General features: G+C 36.1%; 1 protein-coding gene and 1 long non-coding RNA gene across 2 annotated transcripts; both read left to right on the top strand.

The window, feature by feature from the left end:
* Positions 1-7,116: 7,116 nt before the first annotated feature.
* LOC115421578 (uncharacterized) lies at positions 7,117-24,025 on the top strand. Its single transcript, XR_003935702.1, has 3 exons — positions 7,117-7,127; positions 9,767-9,769; positions 22,634-24,025. It is a non-coding gene; the product is annotated as an uncharacterized LOC115421578 (long non-coding RNA).
* lysmd4 (LysM, putative peptidoglycan-binding, domain containing 4) lies at positions 19,425-23,169 on the top strand. Its single transcript, XM_030137517.1, has 3 exons — positions 19,425-19,515; positions 21,225-21,502; positions 21,602-23,169. The coding sequence occupies exons 2-3, from the start codon at positions 21,239-21,241 to the stop codon at positions 22,151-22,153; spliced, it is 816 nt and encodes a 271-aa protein (XP_029993377.1). The 5' UTR covers positions 19,425-19,515; positions 21,225-21,238; the 3' UTR covers positions 22,154-23,169.
* Positions 24,026-24,636: the final 611 nt, after the last annotated feature.

Raw genomic sequence — 24,636 nt, forward strand, 5'->3', positions numbered from 1 at the left:
TCACAGGCCTATCACTTCTAGTTTGCATTATATTCCGTACAACCCAACATCAAATCAAAGCCAAAAAAATTACAGATACATCCCAGTACCACAGGGATACTTCATTTTTGTGTGTGTGTGTGTGTGTGTGTGAACTTTAGACAGATTGGATATGCTCCATGGTGACACAGCTTCGCTTTATTCTATAATCTTTTCACACCGCTGCATAAACTGCACACTCTTCTCTACAATAATCAATATTTTAATGCATCTTATTCTCCCACGTCGTCAGTGATGATTTAATGGCAAGAAAGCTGTGGTCATGTCGTAGTGGTTCAACTAAGGCACAAAACCCTAGAGCGTTGCTTAAACACAACCAGCATACATTATTGAAACATTCCGGTCAAAGGGAGCCTTGCATCCTATCAGACAACTTAGCAAAGGCAGTGACTCTAGTGACTGCAGCTTGAACTCGCACTGAGGATACCAAGCATCGCGAGCTCCAAAGTCCTCTCTCAGAGGGGATTATCCTTTCCTGTGTAGCACATTACATGAAGCCTTTCAACTTAATGTTGCCTATGAGTATATGCATAGGATGCGTAATAAAAAATGACCTGGACATGCATGATTTAGCGTTTCCCTCAATGAACCATCCTACCAAAGCTTTAAAACCGAGCTCAGACTCTTGCACTTAGACATAAACATTTCTTATTTAAGGCGTTGTCTTAACTCAGAATTAATTCTAAGGCAAGTAATGACCCAGAATTGTAAAGTAGCTAAAGTTTTCATTAAATCTCTGTGACTGCACTCTACTGTGTCAGTTACAGGATGATCAGGGTGATAATAGAACAAGAAGATAATGTGTTGTATGACGTTAGAAAAATGTGCATCGCTTCATATCATAAAGCAAAAATAGTGGATACTATTATGATTTATACGGCATGGATGCAGACAGTGTTTAGTTTGTTATACTTTATTTATTTTTACACTGTTGCGCAGAAAGTTGGAATAACATATTTTACTTCTATAAATGTGATTTATTCTTGAGAGGCAAAGTGTAACTGGGACTCAGTGTGTAATCACTGCACCGACTCAAAAGGTGATTATATGTAAATATGAGTAAAAAAGAGGAATCTGTCTGAAAGCAAAATTATCCAACTTTATGATAAAGAGTGTATTATTACCCCACTCCCCAAAGGGGAGGCAAGGGGTATTGTTTTTGGTTCGATTTGTTTCTTTGTTTGTTTGTTAACACTAGCAGCAAAACTATTGGTTGAATTCATACCAAATTGGGTTTATAGACTGCCAGGGACCCAGAATAGATGTCATTACATTTTGGGAAAAGTATGTCAAAGTTCAAATTTTTTATGAATTTTACCATTTACTTATAATGGGCGAGACTTCACATATCTATAAAAACATCAATTTTGTTTCAATTTACTTCAAACTTGGCACATATATAGAGGCCATTAATATGCTGTAATCATAGAGATGATGACATCAGTTGGATCGATGCCAAAATAAGCTACAATACATGTAAGGGGCAGGGTTTGTTGTGCCTGGCACCACCTGTTGGTGCTGTTTATGTTTTGTTCATTTTTTGTGTTACATCAGTTTTCTCTGTGGTTGGTTTGGTTTTTAATATTTTTGAGCATATTCATATTCTGAGTACAAATTTGTTTCGCTTGCAACAATAGTTGAAAAGTGTTTTTTGCCGTATGCATTGAAAATTTAGTTTTTGTTGCACAATTAATGGAAAATTTGCATAAAAGTTCTAAAAAGTCGAAAAACAATCTAATGATTTGCATAAAATACAGTAAGAAATAGGCATTTCCATGTGATCTTTTTATAAAAAAAAAACATGTATTTATCCATTAAATGTTATATTGTGGCATGTATTTGTATATGAACAGATGTATATGAGGATGTGACATTTGCTTCATATGATGCAGCCATAGCCAATAATAAAACACATCCTCTGTGAGTGTGTTATTTATTTATATCTAGTCACTGGTAAGTCATCGATTACACCCTGCAACATCCCTTTTGGTTATTTTTCACTATGTTGAAGTAAACAGAGCCGAAACACAGCTCAGATTAAACAAGGTTATGAAGCCTTTTGCCCTTGATCGACAGAGGTACAGGCTACAAACACAGATGGCATCATAATGCGCTACCATGTCCCAAATGTCCTAGCCCTGGTACACAGTTAGGGCGAGGTTATACAGAGCCTCAGATCTCATAGAGCTGGAGTGCTGGCTCAACGTCAATCACAGTAATGTTAGCTGACACACTGGTGAGGGTGGTGACAGGGCAAGGTTATGTGTCACTGTACGCTCTTGGCCTGCGTCAAGACCACGACTGCCAGTGCTCCATCTCATGTGAGGGGTCACCCTTAGGGTTTGGGGCCCAAATTAATATACCACACGACGGATGCACTGCACCTATCAGCAAAACCTTCCTCCAGTGCCTTGGCTGAAGGCCTTCCTAACCTCTAATTGTACTCATAGTGGCATAAAATACACAACCACTGACACCATAGCATCATATTTATGCGCACATGCTTACATAACCATAATACAGTTATTCAAAATAATTTACTTTTCATTTATCTTCAGGATATTAAATTACAGACTGGATGCTATTAAGACAATGACTCATAGTTCAATGATTGGTTACAGCCCACGTTAAATGTCATAAATAACATGTTTGGAATGAACATCAGACGCCTTGGGCTACAGCTTAATAGTGGTCGACAGATATGGGTTTGGATTGGTCGACGCTAATGTCACTTATATTCAGAACAGGGCAACCAACAGCAATATATAATGTTGATATGATTTTGATGTTTTTATAAGCAAATGAAGTAATGCAACTGTTGAATGATAACAAATGACACAGAATTGCAGAATAAACATGTATATAACACTATTATGTTTCATTAGATGGGGAACACCAACATTGTCCCACAGCAGCCACACTGAAGATGTTTCTATGCTCATTTTTTGTTTACAAGACTCATTACATCATCAGCTGTTGATGTTATTAAAATAACTGGTCAGTGAGATTATATCTAAATGCCACATAACATTATGTGTCTAATCTAACTAATGATTATTGTCACTGTTGAGTCATCTATTGACTATTTTCTCAATTAATCGATTAGCTTAAAAATTAAAAAAAAAAATCAGTGTTTCCCAAAGACTGAGATGATGTACTCAAATGTTCCACAACTGAAAGAAAAGAAATCTGTACATAAAATTAAATCTTCATTGTATTTTTTTTAATATCATGGATAATTATTGTGTAGCTATGAGGCCTGAAGACAAAAACCTGATTGGAAAATACTCTTCCTTGACTAAAACTACATAATTGCCCATAAAGTTGGAAAAATTTTGTTTTCAGACATATTCCTCTTTTTCTTTCCATTTACACACATCAGCTTGAGTTACACTTTATGTGTCAAGAAGAAATGACATTGTCATAATCATTTCATGAGAACATGAGAAAAGGGTAAAAATACTTCATTCTAATTTTATGGGCAATAGTGTATTTACCATGTATGACTATAGAGACACGCTGTCAATGAACCCATAAACACCCAAACAGACACTGGTTCCAAAACCATCTACTCATGTCACTGTTAATCCATTAATCCTATTAATAATGTAAATAGCTGGTGTAAAATGCAGTTTGTCATCATTTCATTGTCATCAGATATGACCCATTTGGACTTTCAGAGGCTCCGTGGTTACCGTGGAAACACCGTCATCTTCTACAACATTGATTCACCAGTAAACCCCATGGAGTTGGATCAGTTCAGTTATTGATATCTTTGATAAAACTCCCTTTTTCTTCAGTTTTCTCTGTTTCTCTGAGCTTATTTATTTGTTTGTTTGTTTGTTTGTTTGTTTGTTTGTTTGTTTGTTTGTTTGTTTGTTTGTTTGTTTGTTTGTTTGTTTGTTTGTTAAGCAGGGACAGTACACATTAATGAACATTTCTGTAAATGCTTTAATGAACATCTACATGATCAGTGAATTAAATATAGAAAAATACAGGTTTTACACTGAAAAAAAGGAAAATACAGAGGATAATATTATAATAAATGGTGATAAATCACTTAAGAAAGGTTAAATAGAGAGAAAAATTTATGTGGAAACTGACACAAAAGTAGCACTGAGTCTGTATGGTTTAATATATTGCAAGCAGTAAATGGGTGGCATTTGGATTTTTTGTTGAATAAAAAAAGTCTCCAGTAAGTGAATCTCAATTTTGTGATTCAGGCATTTTTCACGCCCAAATACAAGTGTCGGGATTATCATGTCCAACAGTCTGTCAGAGAAATCCTAAAACACTTGGGTAGTTTGGAGTCTATCTGTAAACACAGCAATAGAGAAGAGTTTTGTATTAAATTGACCACAATACAGAGACTTTTCAGTTTGTTTCTCTTCATGTGTTTGGTTTTCTACAGTTTCTCAGTTCTCTGTAACGATAAAACAATGTAAAACACGACATCAAACATACCACAACTGCATCTGTCATCTCACTGCATTAACACTGACTTAATCCAGCACCAAACCTGTCACCCGACATACAATAGCGCTAGAGTTATATTACAAGACGTCATCTCAACATGCAGTGCTGATGTGTTGGCTTTAATGTTCCTCTACTGGTGATTGATTGTTGAGATAGGCCCCTCTGAGTTGTGAATCACATTCACCTGAGCAGTTGACGTTTAATCAATAAACATCTGAACTGTTGCCATGACCCTGAGCCATAAGGATTTAATTTGGTTCCCCCACACCAACTGCTGCAGGACCCCCGTGGATTTCCAAGACGAGCCTCCTATCACCTGTGGTTCATCTCAACATCCTCCCGGCATATGAAAACAGAAATCTCATGCTCTATTTTTTGCAAGACAAATAATCAAATGTTTCACTCAACGTATGGTGAAAGGGTAATCAGGCCTGTGTCAACACTTCAATAGCAATAAAAAACGATCGCTGCACTTGCACTGAAATTAAAGGTCTGCCCTCACAACACCACTCGGTTCACCTTAGTAACAACACAGCACTTTCTGAGAACATCCTGCATGAGCAAATCTAAATCCCAAACCATGACCATGCTGAAGCCAGAAATGATACTTGTTCACCAATTAAACCCAAGACAGACATGGTTGTATTTAAAGTTGTTGCAATCGGTGTTTTAAACATTTTGTTTAGACCCAGGAAAGTAAGTATTAACCATCAGAGACCCAAACAGCCAGTGAAAACCAAATACATCTACTGATCCAAATTTTTTTTTAGAACTTTTCAACCGTTAATCATATCAATACATTTACATAATTCAGGTAAAAGTCAGTTTCTCAGCTTTTCAGCAGCATCACATGAGTCTTATTTGGACGTTTTGATGCTCCGTAGTGAAGGTAAACACATCATTTTCTGTAACGTTGACTCATCAGTAAAAGCCATAGTTTGACTAATAACAGTGGTTACAGACACTTGTTCAGTTAATGATATGTTTTGTTTTAAAAAAAAAAAATCCCTTTTTTCAGTTTTTACCTTCTGCCACACTGGCCGCAGGGTATTGTCATCACCGTCTGTCCAAAAACTTTGCCATGCACTGATAAGTCAGGCCACTGAGGGCAGTAGTGCACCTGATAAGACAGGCCGAGGGTTTTCAAGTGCGCACGAGTTATGTTCTGTGTTTTCATATCATAACTTTTAAATTTACCCTGGATTTTTCAGAACATCTACAAGGATAGAAAATTAAATATAGGGGAACAAAAACCTGACTTTCACCGAAAAAAAGGCAAAATGCAGATGATAACATTAAAATAAATGGAAAGAAAACTAAAGCAAGTTTAAAGGTACAGAAAAAATCATCAGCTTTTGTCTATTAACATGATCAAATACGGAGAAAAAAAAAAATCCAAAAAATAAAATTTGACAACTTTGCAGTTTTCACATCACATGTTTTCAGTCATATCAAAAATGATGATGTAGTCATTTGTCTTTTATATTTATCTTTTTATATGCAAAAATAAGTACTTTTTATTTCATATGACAACAGATATTTAGTGCCCTTTCCTGCTGTTGAGGAAATTGGAAAAAAGTGGTGTATTCACAAAGTTAAAGCTTACTGCATGTCAAACAAAAACGCCTCAAACTACAATTTAAAGACTTACAGGAGGTAAAATAAGCATTGAATGCATCACCCTGTTCTCAGTAAATACGTTTCTAAAGGTGCTCTTGACGTGAAATTATCACCAGATTCCATCCACCACCCAAGTAATCCATCCATACAAAGAAACTGAAACAAATCAGTTATGTGTGATAAAATGAAATGACAGGGGGAAAAGTACTGAATATACTTCATTTAATTCTATAAAGTTTGTTAGAACTGATTTTAATTTGCACTGACAAGGGGCAGGATTGCTTTCTAATTACTGATTACTGGTTTAGTTGGTGTCTTGGCTTTCCATGCCTTTTTGCACCTCTATTTCTTCACATGTTCAATACTTTTTCCTTGTGTCATTTCATATTATTACACATAACTGACTTTATAGACATCTATGATTTGATTTCTGTGTAAGTGTGGATTTCATGGGTTGTTACCGACATCTGATGAAAATCGCATGTCAATAGCACCTTTAGAAACATGCTCAACATTTATTCACTAAAAAAGACAAACTTTTACCTTTGAAAACATAATGAATTTGAATTTCATAACTGCCTTTCCTTGTGCCTATAATTCTCATGCGTTGCTCCAGCAGCTAGTTTTAACATCAGATCCTGTATTTCATTGGATGAACCCCAAACAGGCAGACGTCACTGAAAAACCAAGAGCGTCCTCTATACCGGTGATTCTCAGCTGGTGGGTTGTGACCCAAGAGCGGGTTGCAAACCTGTTTTCAGTGGGTGGCGGGCCTTTGTCTGTGCAGTAAAAAATGTTAAGAAGCCAATCCTGTGCTTTATTACCCCATCCCCCGAAGGGGAGGCAAAGGGTATTGTTTTAGGTTCGGTTTGTTGGTTTCTTTGCTTCTTTGTTGTTAACACATTAGCTGCAAAACTACTGATTGAATTCATACCAAATTGGGTTTAGGAATTGTCTGTAATCCAGAATAGATGTGATTACATTTGGAAAAAGTACGTCAAAGTTAAAATTTTTTATGAATTTTTAAAATCTTTTTTTCCCCTATTTACTTATAATGTGCGAAATTTCCAATCGTTATTCAAACATCAATTTTAACACAATTTATTTAAAATGTTGCAGAGATACAGAGATTAATTTTAGACATCACTGCAAAATATCTAAGTAATACCTTTTCTTTCTTTTTTTGTTAAATTTTTAATCTTTTTTTATTTTCCACTTCACTTATAATGAGCAAAATTTCAAATGTCTATAAAAACATCAATTTTGTTTCAATTTACTTCAAACTTGGCACATACATAATTTTTATATGTAACAAATATTGAATAATGATGAAAGAGTTGATCGATGCCAAAATAAGCTATAATACGTGCAAGGGGCGGGGTTTGTTGTGCCTTGCACCCCTTGTTTTTTTAATGTAGTGGAGCCCCGTCCACTCACTGTCCCCATCAGCAGGTGGCGGTAATGCACTATAATGCTAATTAACTCTAGACACAACATAAAAGAAGACCCAAAAGTCTATTCAAATCATGGCAAGGCTCAGGTAAGGCAATGATTACATCAGACATGGTTTTACCTACATTGAAGACAAAAACCTCAGTGTGTTTAATGCTTGAATAAGTGACTGGATGCACTTTTAATTTTTAACTGAGTACACTTTTTAGTTTTGGTCAAAATTTACCTAATTTATTGTTAAAGGGAATATTTTAATATTTAGCATCATCACCTGTTGGTCAGTTTGGTTTATCATAAAACTTATCTTCGGTGTTTTCATACTGTGATATTCTGTATTATCTCAGGTTCAAAACACACCATCTTTTTATTAAATACATTGAGAAGTTTCACTTTTATCAAGTTGGGTTGCTGCTTGCCATTGAGGGGTGATAGTGGGTCCTGAAGCCAGACCAGCTGAGAACCACTGCTCTATAAAGCACAACAGGATCGATCGTTGTAGACTATGCTGTTCTTTAAAATAAAGTTATGACACTCTGTTTCTCTATAAAGGAACAAAACTGCATTGGTGAGTCTCAAGAGGTGAAAATAATTTAACTTATGTTTAGCTTTAGAGATGTTTGTTAAAGGAGAATGTCTTAGAAATCGAGCAAAGATTGTAAATAAACACTTTCAGCTCTACTAACATTATCAAATATGAAGGGGGGCATCTTAAAACAAACATTTGACATGGACTTTGACACTTTGCAGTTTTCGTGACACATTTTTTCAATCATAACATGAATGAGAAAGAAGAAGTAATTTGTCTTTTATACATATAGATGCATGTCACACTATGCATCAATAAGCATTTTGTATTTCACTTGAAAACAGAGACTTAGCAAGCCCCCCTGTTGAGAACAATGGAAAAATGTGTGTTATCATTTACTGCATGTTAATGAAAACACCTCAAACTACAGCTTGAACATTTACAGCAGGTAAAATAAGTATTGAACCCATCATGCTTTTGACATGAAATTCTCACCAGATGTCAGTAAGAACCAAAATAATCCATCTGTACAAAAACCCAGAATGTACATTTACACGTTTTACCTTCATAGACTATTTAATTTTTCAAATAAAAGTATGAAACTCTTTTTTTCCTTATAAAAGACAAAAATGCATTGCTGTGTCCCAAGAGGTTGAAATAATGTAACTCATGGTTGGCTTTAGAGATGTTCATTAAATAACTAAATGTCTCGGAAATTGAGCAAAGGTTAAAAATAAACACTTTTCTCTATTTAACACAAGACGCTGAAACATGATATAATGTGACCAAGCAGCAATGAGTTCATGGATGTGGCAAACATGAATCTTTCACCTGAATAAATATTTAATCTTTGCTCTGAATCATTTAAAGCAAAGCCCTTTCTGTTGTTCTTCGGGCAACATGTGCATGCACTGTACAAGGCTTTATCCCCTCTTCTCCATCCCTGCCTCCCGCCCCCTCCCCTCATCCTCCCCCCTTCCCTTTCTCTCTGTTTTCTTCCTCGCTCTATCACCGCGCTCTCTCTCTCTCCCTCTCTATCTCTCTGTCAGTTGGACAAGCCGCTCACTGACCCTGAAATATGGCGCATTATACCGCTCTGTTGATCACCGTACAGCGTTACACCCTGAATCTGAATGCAATGTAAATGATATGATGATTCCCTCTAAGGCAACATTAACTTTACTATCGTTCAGCTTTTTCAAGTGCAAAGGTTGACTTCATGAGACAATGAACCAAACGATGAGGTTCACTTTAACTTGGCGCTGTAGTGGCGCTGGCACATAAGTGTGAATTAGCACAAAACTACTGGAGTAATCAAGGTTAAAAGAGGGCAGCAAGATGAAGAAAAGAGTGTTTTTATTATTACACCGATATGGTTTCTGTCCCTAAACACAGAATCAGATCTGCTTTCGCTGTGACCATGATGTCTAGTTAAAGGAGTCAACTGGAGGTCATTTGCAGTTCACGGATGAATGGATATGCATATGTGGAAAGAAATACTAGAATATGCATGAGTGCTGTTAACTTTATGTTAAACCACTGCGCTTGTTGCTTAGGCCCACACTACATTTGCCTTCATAATAGAGACATACAACCACATGCTGAAAATATCAAATATACACTACATTCTGAGAAATTCAGCAGTTTTCACAGAAAGTATATTTATGCTAAACTCCCTGATGTTCTGTGTCTGTCCTAAAGATGTTATTTTTACTGGTAGTTGTGGTTTTTTAATTTATTTAGGTTTTTATAACAACATAACAAAAAAAAAAAAAAAAAAAAAAAACAGGACATGTTAAGAGTCATTATTTCCAGTGACTGACCAATTAATCGGCGCAATGACTAATATGGTTTCAAGCAGCTGATTATTTTACAAATGAACTAAAAATTAATGCAGATACATCAACACTGTTTGCACTAACCTTATTCTTTTTTTTAATTTAAAATGAGCTCAGTGGAAATAGAATGGAGAATAGGTCTACTTAAGCAAAGACTGAACATCCTGACATAAAAGTGTAAAATAATAGTTGAAGTTACACACCTTCCCTCTGCAGCTCTCTCCTCTTAATCCAAATCAAAAGACTTAATATAAAGATGGATGACGTGATGTTGTTTGATGCTGTTGTGGAAAAGTGAAGCCCGTTTTTCTGAGAATCTGAATGACTATTTGATCATCCTCTACCTGTCAGAAAGCTCCTGTGATAAGGTAAAATCTGTGTCAAGGGGTTGATTTTCTACAACCTAAAAACTAGAGTTAAAGAATTGATGCAAAATTTACAAATTGCAGTATTAAATATTCCCCTCAGACCACTTGAATTATAGTATGCTTAAGGTAATTACAGGTGTTTTGCACAATTACACTAAAAACCTATCAAGCACTGCAGTGCTGAGCAATTTCTTGTGTCATTCACAATAATTGTTATAATATATATATAAATATGTATATATAAAAAATAATTACTGTATGCATTGACTATACACTTCCCCAAAATAATTTGTATCTGCCACTGAAAAATGAAATGGGCAAAACTGTCACAGGGTCAAATTTACCCAAAGCTTTTCTTTAAGTTGTTCATTACTATGTTTTAATACAACACTGAAGCTCCCCTGCTGACTTTTTTTTAAATTTATGTGTGATCTGAAAGATGTGTCAAGTCATTCATGACAGTTTACAATGGAAAAGAGATCCAAATATGCAATTTTTTTTTTGTTTTTTTTTTGCAGTTTTAGATAAATTTTATATGGATGTCTTCCTAAAGATACTAATAAAACAAGTGGTGCCAGGCACAACAAACCCCGCCCCTCACATGTATTGTATCTTATTTTGGCATCGATCCAGCTGATGTCATCATGTCTATGCATGTGCTGATGTCAGCATATCAATTGCTTCTATGCATGTGCCAAGTTTTAAGTAAATTGAAACAAAATCAATGTTTTATAGCCATTTTAAATTTCACCCATTATAAGTAAATGGGAAGAAAAAAAAGATCTTAAAAATTCATAAAAAATTTGAACTTTGACCTACTTTTCCCAAAATGTAATGACATCTGTTCTGGGTCACTGGCAATCTATAAACCCAACTGGGTATGAATTCAGTCAAATGTTTTGCTGCTAGAGTGTTAAACAAACAAAACAAAACAAAACAAAACAAAAACAATACCCCTTGCCTCCCCTTCGGGGGGTGGGGTAACTAGACGATTAAAACACAATGGATGATTAAATAAACGCATGTTACCCCTGGAGAGATTTCTTACTGGAGAGAGTGACAACAGAAAGACAGAGGACATTTTTATGGACCAGAAATAGTATATGGGTAAATTTAACCTGCTCTGCTAATGAGGCATAGAGCAACTTCTGGCAATTGACAGCAACTAGTTTAATCTCAATTTATGAAAAAGACACTACTTGAAATAACAGTGTACAGTGTTTACAAATCTGGCATCCTATGCCACATTTTAAAGACATTGAGATCACAAGGTTACAAAAACTCATTGAACATTTGATGCTCTGGAAAAATCTGTCAGTACCTGATGGATCAATAGACCATCACTAAATCATTACAACTGACCAGTGAGGAATTCTACATTCGTTTGATTGAAGAGGAGACTTTTGTCACACCATAATTCAGCTGCAGTTATCTTCCCAATATTCACTGTGATAGAAAGATGCTAGAAAACAGTTTGCAGTGGAAATTGCTGTTAGATTTGAGTTACATCAGCTGAACACTTCAAAAAACGCTTTCCTAGACAAAGTATCACGCAGACGTAACATACTGACCGCGTTTGGAGCTTTCACGTTTGGCAACACCATTATGTGCCAAGACCAACCAAAAGACTGTATCCTTTATGTTCTGATCATGATATTCTGATATATCCTCAATACTGCTTTGATTACACAAAAATATCTGTCTGGTAATTTTATTTTAAAAATCTGCATTCAATTTGGATCCAGGAAATCAGAAGGAAAAGCTATAAAATGTGTATGTTAAAATCGCAGGGGCTGCAGTTGTTTTTATAAAAGGTAAAATATATTGACATTATAAATGAAGCAGTGTTGCCCAACAATTGAATACAAATCCCTGTAAGGGTAGGCCCTGTAAGGTAACATGCTGAAGTGGAATAAACCCCAGTTTGTGGAACTCATTTCATGTAACTCACAATATCTTTCAAAATAATCCAACTGGTTTAGAGTTTAGTTTTAAGACAGAAAACAGTTACAGTAAAAACACAAATTTCCACTGTTTTATGTCAAATTTGGCTACATTCAGACTGCTGGCAAATGTGGCCCAAATCCATTTTTTTTTGCACATGTGTGACCTGTATCTGATCTGTTAAAGACAGTTTGAACTGCACAAATCTGATTTTTTCCAAATCCGACCCAGGCCACTTTCATACATATGTGTTATTTTGCAATCCGACTTCAGTCTGAATGGCCAGGTCGCATTTATCTGACCTTTACGTCATTGAAATGCAACAAACGTCACAATTCTGCATCCCAAGAGTGTTACTTCTGTAACCACAGTGTGTGCCTGCGTGGTCACGTATTAAGTCAGGACCTCTTTTGCACATGTTGGTCATTTCAGGGTCACATACAGTTCATACTCAAAACTGATAGAAGTCGCATTTAATGAGTAATATAAACGAGCACACAGAAAAATCGGATTTCACCAAAAAATCCGAACTGTGCATTTAGACCTGCTGTCTGAACATAGCCTTTGTGTTGTCAGTAGCTGCACAAGATCTGTTTGGAATCATCAAAACAAGGTCAGAACTGTCACCGTTTAGTCTGAACCATGGATCAACACAGCAAACTCAGCAAAGATAGTAACATCCCATAATAGCTTACTACCTTCATAAGCCTCACAATCAAATTCACCCATGTGAAAGAAACGCTGTCATTTCAGCACCAAATGCCATTCTTTTCACTTCAATTTGTGTACAGAGTTGAAAACAATGTTTCTTGCTTTTATCATTTTGTCACTTTATTTGACTTTAAAAGTTGTTTCTTAATGGTTCTCATCTCATCTCATCACTTTCTGATGCTTTAGTCAAAGGCCTCGTAACTCACTACTCCCTCTAGTAGTCACATAAATAAATATATTCAGTTCACATTAATACAATCCAACACATTGGCACCTTTGACATAACATCATGGCTCTTAATATTCTAATACTTATTTTATTTGATTTATTTATTAGGGACCGAGCCGAAAGGTAATTTTTATTTATATTTGATAGAAGCAATACAGAAGCATATAGCCCCTTCTTTGTAGTGTTATGTTATGTTTTTGCTGAAACTTAGCCATTTTAGTGCCAGGGTTTGCCTCCAGATGTGTGAATGTCTCAGCAAAACAAAATACAACTCAACAATCAAAGGCCTGTTAGTGCATCCAGGGCTCATCACAACTCAACATGGTTGTGACTGATTTACAGAAATAGAAACGCGCACTTCACACACGTTGTTTTGCATTGTGCTTGTTTTAGCACAATGCTAAAACATCTGAGTTTTTGCAGGTAAGTCAGACCACACAACACTAAATCTTACCATGCTGCTTTTTCTATTTCTGCTCTTTGTTCTTTGTCTCTTTGACTGTGAATCTGAAACTGTTGCCTGTTTTCACTTTCTTCTTACTCTTAACACAGGAAAAAATTCACCTGTTCAGTGTTCTCTCCCTTCTGGGCTTCAACTGTCACTGTACTTTCCCTCTGATAGTATAATGAAAACAAGAAAAAATGAACATCAGTGCTGAGCTCTGTCACTGGTGGTTCATAAAAACAAATACAACACACAGTCACAAATCCTTGAAAATAAAATTCAATGTCCTTTTGGTGAAGTTTTCATATTTGCTCAAATCAAGTCCAAATGATTTTTTACCACTCAAATAAATATTTTATCTTTGCTCTCATAAGCAGCTAATGCAGCTCTAGCTAAATCAGCATATTTACTATTATGTCAGCCTTGACTTGAACTATGGCCAAATTGTGACACAGCATATATATTTAAAGTACCACTGAAGACCAGAGTGCAACACAGCAGTACATGGTTCGCTAAAAGCTTTCCAGTGGCATAAGTCCACATGTATGTGAACTGGGCTGCTGCTTACCATTTGGATGCCCTAAGTGTAGTTGTACCCTTCAGCACAAGTACTTTAGAAATATTGTGTGCATGTTGTGTACCTGAATTGCTGGGTGATGGTAGCTGATCAGAGCTGGAGTCTACAGACCTGCTGGTCAGCAGGGGTTCATGATGGGTTGGCTGGAGTTGGCCCTGTGCTCTCCCTTGCACATATTTCAGCATTGACCCTGCGTACTTTTTAGAAATACAAAGAAAGGGGATTAGCATAGGAGGAGACTCAGAAATTCTCTAACGTTAAATTAAAAAAAATATATATATAATACAGTTTAAACATTTAAAACTGGAATCATATAGTACTCCAACCCTTTTACATAACAACACTTCTTGATCTTTAAAAATGGACTTCTTCTGAAATAACAACACGCTACTGTTTAAATGGAAAGCTGCATTTTGTTGTAGTGGAGTGAATGCAGTTGAGCCTAATCTATTTAGATGTAGATTTAGCTGTGCTCTCATTGGCTGACGTTCTGTGACGCTTCACTCTCATTGGCTGACGTTCTGTGACGCTGCACTCTCATTGGCTGACGTTCTGTGACGCTACCCTCTCATTGGCTGGTGTTCTGTGACTCTGCGCTCTCATTGGCTGACGTTCTGTGACGCTGCGCTCTGATTGGTTGATGTTCTGTGACGCTGCGCTCTCATTGGCTGACGTTCTGTGACGCTACGCTCTCATTGGCTGGTGTTCTGTGACGCTACGCTCTCATTGGCTGGTGTTCTGTGACGCTACGCTCTCATTGGCTGCTCAAAATAAATAAATGAATGAGTGAAAAAAAGCCTGTTTTGTTTAAAATCATTGCTTCCTGGTGCTTTTTAAGGCTAAAAACTCAAAAAAGACTGTTCTAGGTAATTTGCAAATGCCCATGTTCCTGTGACTTTAATAAAAGAAGCCTCAAATCATCGCAACTTTCACCGCAATTTTTTTTGAAAAGCTGCCGCAAAATCAGGCATTTTAGGCCGCAACAATCAAAAAAAAAAATCCCGCGAAATCCTGGAGGGACTGGTTAATATGCTGTCAACTGGTTAGCTAGCTGTGGCAGGGTCTTTCTATGTCAATGATAGCACATTTCCCTGAAATTAAGTTACATGACCTACCTGTCCAAGCGATGCACAGGTGTCGGTGCGAAGTTTCATCTTTTCTCTGTTTCCGACTCTTGCTTTTTCGTCGCCATTTCGGGAAAAAAAACAGCTGGCTGTCAAGCTGACACTTAAACATAAGTAGCGGGCGTGAGCTGTGCACGCGCAATCCAACAGACCAGACCACTGAGGGACACCACTGGGGGGTGCCTACATTACAATAATTCATTTTTCGAGCGAAAAGTTGTAATAGTAAAGTGAAATTGTATCTATAGCATACATAATTCGTAATTAAAATTAAAACCTCGATTATAGTTACCATGGCTTTATTTTTTTTTATCTTTTTTTTTTTTCATCATTTTTTTTCATGCCCTACGCACGTTCCGTATTGTGCGTAATGGTAGCGGCGGCTCTGTGTGAAAAGCTACTGAAGCTGAAGCTCCTGTTTTGTGGATATCTGTGGAGGAAGAGAATACAGCAGCCAACTGATTCAAAGCTTAAACTAACTGTTTTGGCTGTGACCTGCTGTACATAACATAATAACATGAGCTAAGGCAGCGCTGTGAAGTCAGATAGTCATACATGCAAGGATTTTAATCTGGAATATCTGTCAGTTGTGACAGACACATAACAACATTCAGATAACTCAACCATGTTCATTCACATCAGCAGGTTCAGAAATTGAAAGGATTTATCAAGATTTTTCAAGACAGATGCAGGTATATGTACAAAAACAGTCATATTCACACTAAGAGTCCATTATTTAAACACACAGTCAATATTATGAATAGGGATTTATGCATAGTGACATTTGACCCTGGTAAATGGTCAGTATGATATGCTACTTCCATATAATGCTAAGTTATTTATTTACTGTATTTGTTTTTTGACTGTTACAGTATCAAACAAACTTTTACTGGATGCTAGAGTTGCTGCAACTACATGAGGTAGTGGATGAGGATAGACAGGACAGCTGGGAATAAAAACAAATGCTTTTAGTGTCTTTCACACATTGATACACAGATGAATTGGCACCAACTATGTCAGTTAACTCAGATACACCGAATTGTCCTCCCAGTCTTGGGTTGACATGTGGCCTGGATCAACCTTTTTGCTTGATGAAATCACTACTTCTAAAACACATCTTGAAATTGTGAAAATATTTTCAAAATGGCATCCTTTTTACATCTTCTCTGCTAATTTCCATCCAACCTAAGCAACCTATATAAATTAGATAGCCAGCTAGCTAAGGATGGATACTATTAGGTGAATATTTATGCCTCTGATGGCTATTTCATGTTAAAATTTAATATTAATAATTAAGGATGTCAATATTAACATCATCATGATTAATCTGATAAAAAAAATTTAACGCAATCAATGTGCAGAATGACTCTGAACGTCTCTGGCAACGCATTTCGGCCAGTTTGTCCAAGCAGAGTTGCCATCACTCATGCACAAATGGGCAGTTGATCCGGTAGTGACAGGCAGCAGAACCAACCCATAAAGATGGAAGATGCTAAACAGCACATTGGCCCTCTGGATGGAAATATGAGGACAAAAAATCCTAGATGGAACAGTTGTTTCAAGTTTTGTTGAAACTGTTGAGGGTGTTTAATAAACACATTGAGTGCATATATATTCCCTTCTTTCTTGAGTCTGTTTGCTCATGCAAGATGAAACGCGATTAATATAGATTAAAAATGAATTATATTTAATCGTGATTAATCGAAATTATTCCACAGCAACCCTGTGATTAATCTGATTAATTTTTTTAATCTTTTGACAGCACTATAAATAATATATTGATATGCGTAAATAATGGCCAACTTTAACTTATAATTTAGCTTATTTAACAGATGCATCCTGGTTAAGAAGCCTGTTGAATAATTGTGGGCTAGGCTCAAACCCCTTTCAAATACAGCTCATATATATCAGGGTAGAGACTGCGATCTGGTAGGATTGGCGATTCTACCAGTAGAGACTCCGATCGTAGTCTCTACCAGTAGAAACTCCGATCAGAGTCTCTGACCCTAACCCTAACCCTAACCCAAACCCTAACCCTAACCCTAACCCTAACCCTAACGGAGTTTCTACTGGCAGGATCGGAGTTTGTACCAGTAGAGACTCTGATCGGAGTTTCTACTGGTAGAATCGCCGATCCTACCAGATCGCAGTCTCTACCCTGACATATACACATATAAGTTGAGAGTTACAGTATGATGTAACTATCTCAAAACAAAAACTCTTATGGAGTTTGGACATCTTAATAATTTCAGTTTAACTAAACACAAATGAATGTGTTCCAGGGTATCCAAGATAGACACACACAAATTCACAACTGTGGTCAGGTCATAATATATGAGGGGATTCATCACTACATATTTGTATTCTAGTATCGGTACTGGAGCAGCTCCTATTATTTTTTATCTACATTAAGGACTTACCACTATGCCTCCAAGGTCTGATTATAGTTTATCTTGTCATGTTCAGAATGATATAAGAATACTATAACTGAGGGGAGATGATTTTAATTGTATATAAATGTTGATGGTACATATTTGTGGACTACAGGTTGCCCCCTGACTTTGTCTTGTAGCATGTGTGGTATGAAGGAATTCATTTGGGAAGAGTCCAAGATTAATGTTGACACATCCACTTGCTTATTATTTATGTGGCATTTCTAGCTGCTCAGTGGTATCAAAATAAATCATATGACCAGAAAAAAACAATTCTGAAAGTTTATGAAGTCTAAACTCTGCATGTGTTTTTACCTCATGGGGGTGTTTTTAAGGCCCCCATGAGTCCCACATTCTTCTATCAATATCAAAAATGCCTCATCTTAAGTTTCATGAGTCAAGCTGCAGGATGGGCTGTTTTAAACAAGTGGGATGGATATAAAAGATCAATAGCTCCATCTAGTGGTTTTATTTATATGACATGAGGGCAGCATCACCTCTTTGACCGGCCACCTTCCCTTAGGACACAGAAAGCAATATTCACTTTCTATCCCATTCTCACCCAAGGCATGTGTGTTGCTGCTGTCCTCCCCACTATAACCACCACTGTCATATTACCTTTTGGTTTTTATTGCTATGTCACACTCCATGGAGATATATTAAACATATATCTGGTTAATATGATGACATTATTCAGTCACATGGAATTGCAATTGTCTGCTTATTTATTAACACATAGGCTCTTATGACAAATACGTATGCTTTAGCTTTGTGCTACCTAAGTCTATAATAATGAATACATTAGAATAAAAAAATATATAGATTAGAATATGGTTTATTGTCTTCCTGTATTGCAAAAAGAAAATAAAAATATGCAAATCTATATAGAAGAGAACTGAGGGTACTAAATATACACTATGGATAGAAATATGAAATATAAAAATGAGTATAAATATGACAAAGTGTATGGTTAGAAATATGTGCAATAGTTTCAAGTATAAATATGTTGTATACAACGGAGTATAGGTTAAAGTTTATCATCCAGTATAAATATGTTATATACATAGCAATGTGGGGACAATTTGGATCCAGAATAGTATGGTATATGCATAGCAGCATGGTAATAGTTAGTATCCAGTATAAATGTATTATAAATATAGCAGCATGGGTGAAAATGTAACTGTTGGGGTGGTGTAAGTAATATGGCCATACCAACACCAACAAAAGCATATCCTCCTGAGACCCAGTAAGTAAACATTTTTGCCATTTTACATTAAATAATTGCCTTAATTGGAAACAGCATGACTCAACAGTTTTTGCAGATACATTTTTTATTAATTAATTAATTAATTAATTAATTTATTTATTTATTTATTTTTTACATAATGTCCTTTTCATTGACTTTTTTTAGGTAAAGCTGTAAAACTTTTATCCACTACAGAGGGTAAAAATACATTGCTGGGTCTCAGGAGGATATAGATAATAAATATATACATACATATGGAAGAATTATGCAGTGTGTATAAACTAGAAATGTTGTTTTGTTGTTGCATCCATATTTCCAAGCACTAGGTGGCGGCAGCGCGTCTTTTCTTATTCTGCTCCATTAAAAGAAAAAGAAGAAGAAAGAGGCTAGCGGCTAGCTAGCACGATGCTAGCTTCCAAGTTATTAGCAAACAGGGGAGGACACTACAGACGGTGGCTTGTTTTACAGTTTCTAAAGCATTTTGATAAGGTAAATAAATACGAACATCGCACTCTGAGCTAACGATCTGTGACACTGTATTTCCCGTGAGTAGTATGTATAAACTTACTGTCATGTTCGTGAAATAATTACAACTGAAGCCAGACTAAAACAGTTTGTCTTGCACATGCCGGCCGTTAAAATCTAAGCTAACGTGCTTGCGTTAGCTGTTTAGCCCATGTTTAAACTTCCAGCGAGCGTCCCCTAGCTTTAACTTAAGCTTAACTAATTCGGTTTATGAAACTACATTATGACGTCAAAATTAACTGTTAAGTGGAGGAAGTTAACTGTTTCATGATGTCAAATGCTACAGGTTAGAATGAAGCTAAGGTGCATGATCAGGATTATGATGCAACAACATAGCGGTTTTGCAATCTGGATAAAAGTAACTTGATGAAGTTTACAACGTTTTGATGAGTTAAACATGAATTCTAGTTCAGTGCTTAAGTTTTTAAGGTGATGTGCGTGTGTCTGACTGATGATTAAAAGGGTTGAATCGGACCATGAGCGATAGTAACACTTAGATAATACTACATGTACAAGTACTGCTTTGGTACTTGCACTGCTGTGTAAATGTATATCCAAAATGTCTCCAGTTTTTGGATTCATGTATGTGCTGAATTTATCTTAATGGTGGTTTGAATGTGTATCATATGCTGTCGTTGACTTTAATTTACAGCAATGCATCGTATTCAATAAGATCATTAACTTTTCATTTTATCAGAAAAAAAACCACCAGTGTTCACAAAATTCACATTATGTTTACATTAAGACTTAAGGTAAACATTGTATATTATTATACATAAGTTTCCTTGTCACTTGGTGTTGCTTAAATAAAGGTTATAAAAAAACTTTTTAAAAAAATTCACATTATGGAAAACCTAACAGGGTTTTTTTTTTGTTTTTGTTTTTGTTTTGTTTTTTTAGCTTGAGTTGCAGGAACGTTTTCTCAGCATAAACAAATTGGAGATATGTTTTTTTCACTGAACATACAGCGGTGGAAAAAGAATTTTGGACACCCCATGCATTTGTCATATATTGCATTAAGAATCACTCTTAAGTCATTAAACCCTGGTATTGTTCCATTCTCCAAACCCACATACCCACACAGATAATGAAACACATCATGGGGATGACATGTTGAAACTGTCAAGAATTTAGCTTTGTTTTTTGTTTGTTTTTTTTTCCTGTTAAAAATATATATTAAAAAAAAAAATCACCTGGATGTATTTGTGTCTGTCTGATACAGTCACACCTTTTGACACACAAAAAAGATTTTTCAGCAAATATTTTACGACTGTTTGAGATTGTATAAAATTGTATGGTTACCTGAAAATTTTTTCCGACATATATATTCTGAAATGGAACTAAAGCTGTCAGGTAAATGTTGTGGACTAAAGTTCTGTAAGTTTTATGATATAGAAATTCTCAAAATACAAGTATCTTTCTACATTTGCACAGTGTTTGAGTTAAAATACTTACATATACTGATGCCTGATCCCATGACTGCACATAGCAAGACCGAATGCATCACGGTTGTGTCAAAAAAATGTATTTTATATAATCTATTGTAAACACTTGAAATGCTTTATATATTGTAATGAATATAATTTTACACAATAATATCTGATGAATTTAAGTTTTTTTGTGAGTGTCTTTTTTTCTAAATATAATTAAATACGTTGGAATATTTTCTCCAGGCTAGTGCCTTATTATGCGGCGGGGGGAGCATGTTCCACGGGCTTTCCAGGCCCCGGTGGATGTACACGCCAGCGCAGATGGCCAAGTGTACGTGTTCAAAAGGAGAACCAATGAGTCTGCCGTGTCCTCAGATGATGAGGAACTCAGTGTCCTGGAGATGAGGCCACGGGCTTTCCAAGAGCTGGAGCAGGACAGACTGAGGAACATGGAGATGCTGGAGCGAGAGGTGTTAGATGACGACAATCTCATCAAGCTTGCACTGCAATATGGGTGCAAGGTAAAAAAAAAAAAAAAATTCAACTATAAGAAATGTCAATGATGTATTTATCACCTTTCAAGCACAGATAATGATATATGCTTGTGTCTCTGTCAACAGGTCGCAGATATAAAGCGGGTGAACAACCTTATGCAAGAACAAGATTTGTTTGCACTAAAATCCATTAAAATACCCGTTCAGAAACACAGCTTCTTGACAGAGGGTTACACTGATCTCAGTGACCCTGTAGAAGAAATGCCACATTCATCTGCCACACCATTAAAGCCTCCAGACAGAACCAGGGGACACCCACACATACAGGAGGTCACAGACTTTCTCATGGAGGTAGATAACGATATTGAGAAACTGATTCAGTCCACAAATGATCACGATGACGATTTGTTGGATAACTCTGAGAGACAGGAGGGGTTTGGTTTCAGAGGGAAGCGTCTGACCAGTCACGGTGCAGACTGGGGAATCAACTGGTGGAACGCCGTCATTGCCATGTTGCTCATAGGCATTGTCCTGCCATTATTTTATGTCATTTATTTTAAAACGAAAGAAAATGGAGGAGGTTCCCCATCAGAGGGTAGTGGAGTTGTACATTCAGTCAACAGTTCAGGGACAGACCCCAAAATAAAAGGTCCTCTACATTTTCAGGAGCCAGGATAATAATTTTTACAGTGTTCTGGTTCAAGTACAATGTAAAAGTGACTGTGAAATCAGATGGAATGCTTTATTAACCGTTGTGCAATACACTATGTCTTGTTTTACAGACTCATAACTAATGCTGAACGGTATGACCAGAAAGTCATATCACAGTATTTATTTATTTTCGTTTAAGATTCTGGGTTTTATTTCCTAATGACTGAGATTTTAAACACTGAAAGATTGTATCTCTTAAAAGAAGATTTTCATTCATTTAAGCAGCGTATGACTTTCATCACAAATTTTTTGTCCAATCTGTAAAATCAGAGTGATTATCACTAATCCGTTAGTCTCTCTGTGTTTATGTACCTGAATCACTTCCCTCACGGTGAACAACTTCGCAGATGACTCCATCATAAACACAATCTGCTTGTTTACATAACAAACCAAAATGTAATTCAGGCCTTTTTGGAAATTTTGTCGCAAACGGCATTGTGGGAATAGTGAGCTAGATCACTACAACGTAAAATTGTACAGTCCACCAGAGTTGTTTTAAGGCATGAGTATAGTCGGTGGATGGAGGTAAAGGCCACATTTGGTTTCAGCACTTGCGAAGGGACAGCGAAATTGCCGCTGCACTTCACGACAAAATTTCCGAAAAGGCCTGAGTGACATTTCGGTTTGTTATGTAAACAAGCGGACTGTATTTATGATGGAGTCATCTTCGAAATTGTTCACCGTGAAGGAAGTGATTCAGGTGCTTTAATGTTCACCCAACGTCACAAAATGATACAATACATGAAGAAAGCAGTGGAAGTAAAACACTTTCAGTACGTCTGATATTGTTAAATGTGCAATGTACAGTACAGTTTCCTCAAATGTAGCTTTTGCATCGGTTGTTTGCTTTACTTTGTGACCCGATGCTGCCTTAGTTACAGTTTCTCAGAAGATTTAATATGTTGAAGGTATTAAAAAAAAGGATATTCTCTGGAACATCCTTATATGGCATTAGATGGAAAGTAGTTGTGAATGGATAAAAAGATACAGTGGGCCTTTTCTGTTTTGGCTTTATCACAACCTGCCTCTTCACCTGTTTGTGCCTGTTTTCAGTATCAATGTCGTCTTTTCACTGTCACGTATTGGACATAAATATGATTCCTCTGCTGATGCAATAATCTAATGTTATCTACTCTGGGTTAGATAGTATTGGACAGAGGTCTGAGCATTACTTTTGAGCTTTTATGATATGATGTTTTTGTGTGTGTAGATGTTTTCATGTCGTTGTTGCTGCCATACACCTCATGCCTCCTCTCCGGGTCTGAGCACAGAGCCAAAAAGTGTGATATGTGTTTACAGTAATTATTTGGTGCAATATGCTGTACTTGATTTGGTTTAAGATCATTTCTGTTTATTTGTGCGTTTTTCCTTAAGTATACAAAGGTGATGTTGAAAGCACCTCTTCTGTTAAATTATCAGAAGTAATTATGAGATAAATGAAAGTGCCTTAAACCTTTTACGTAGCAATTTTATACTGAACAACAAAAGAAACACAAGTTATTGTATCAAAATACAGTGACAAATTATTATTCAGCAGCCATAAAACTAAAAAAGTGAAACTACTGCTATCAATGTAATGACATTTCAGCTGTAAATCTTTCTATACATATACTTTTGTTCTTTTGTTGTTCAATATATTTTACTGCACACTCCATCTTACGTTGTTCGATGGCTTGTTAAATGAAACACGAACAGGTACTGAATTTGTGTGACTTGTTAAATGCACTTTTTAAAAGTTTCAAGTATTTTAATGGAGACAGAATGCAAAGTATTTTTGTTGGTGTATTTTTTAAAAAAAATTGTAAACCAGTTTTGATGGATAAATTGATGTGGATGGATATGTGTGAGTGTTTTCCTTTAGCATGGTCATACTTTACTACAAGCTTCACTGAAAGAGTCTCTGAAACATTCTTTGATAAAGTATATTTTATTTTTCTGTATTGCAGTACCTACGGTTGCCAAAAGATGGCAGTGCCACAAGTGCTGGTTTTGTAGCTTGTTATTGTTCAAAGACATTGTCATAAGTAGGTATTACTATATATAAGTCTTTTTTTTTTTAACCATAAACTAATGCTAATGACTAACTGCTAATAATAGGTACTGTGTGTATGTTTGTGTTAGGATGGGTAAAATGCAGAGACCTAATTTCTCTACAAAGATAATTAAGCAAGTTAACCTCAACCTTAAACTGACTTCCCAATACTAGAATCCGTCACATGGTTTATACAGAACCATGATTAAAAAGATAAAACACTTCACATGACTGAACGCCTCTGTGTCTTATCCTGTTGAATATATACACACAGCTTTAGGAATAATTACACTGGGTTACAAAAAAATGTTTTTTGCAAGTTGTCTAGGTTTTTTCAACTGAATTAGGACCATTTTGCTCCGCTAAATCCAAAAATGACATCTGTTTTTCTCAATCAGGTCAGGTTTTTTTTGCTAAT

This window comes from Sphaeramia orbicularis, chromosome 6 (assembly GCF_902148855.1).
Source record: "Sphaeramia orbicularis chromosome 6, fSphaOr1.1, whole genome shotgun sequence".
Classification (NCBI taxonomy): domain Eukaryota; kingdom Metazoa; phylum Chordata; class Actinopteri; order Kurtiformes; family Apogonidae; genus Sphaeramia; species Sphaeramia orbicularis.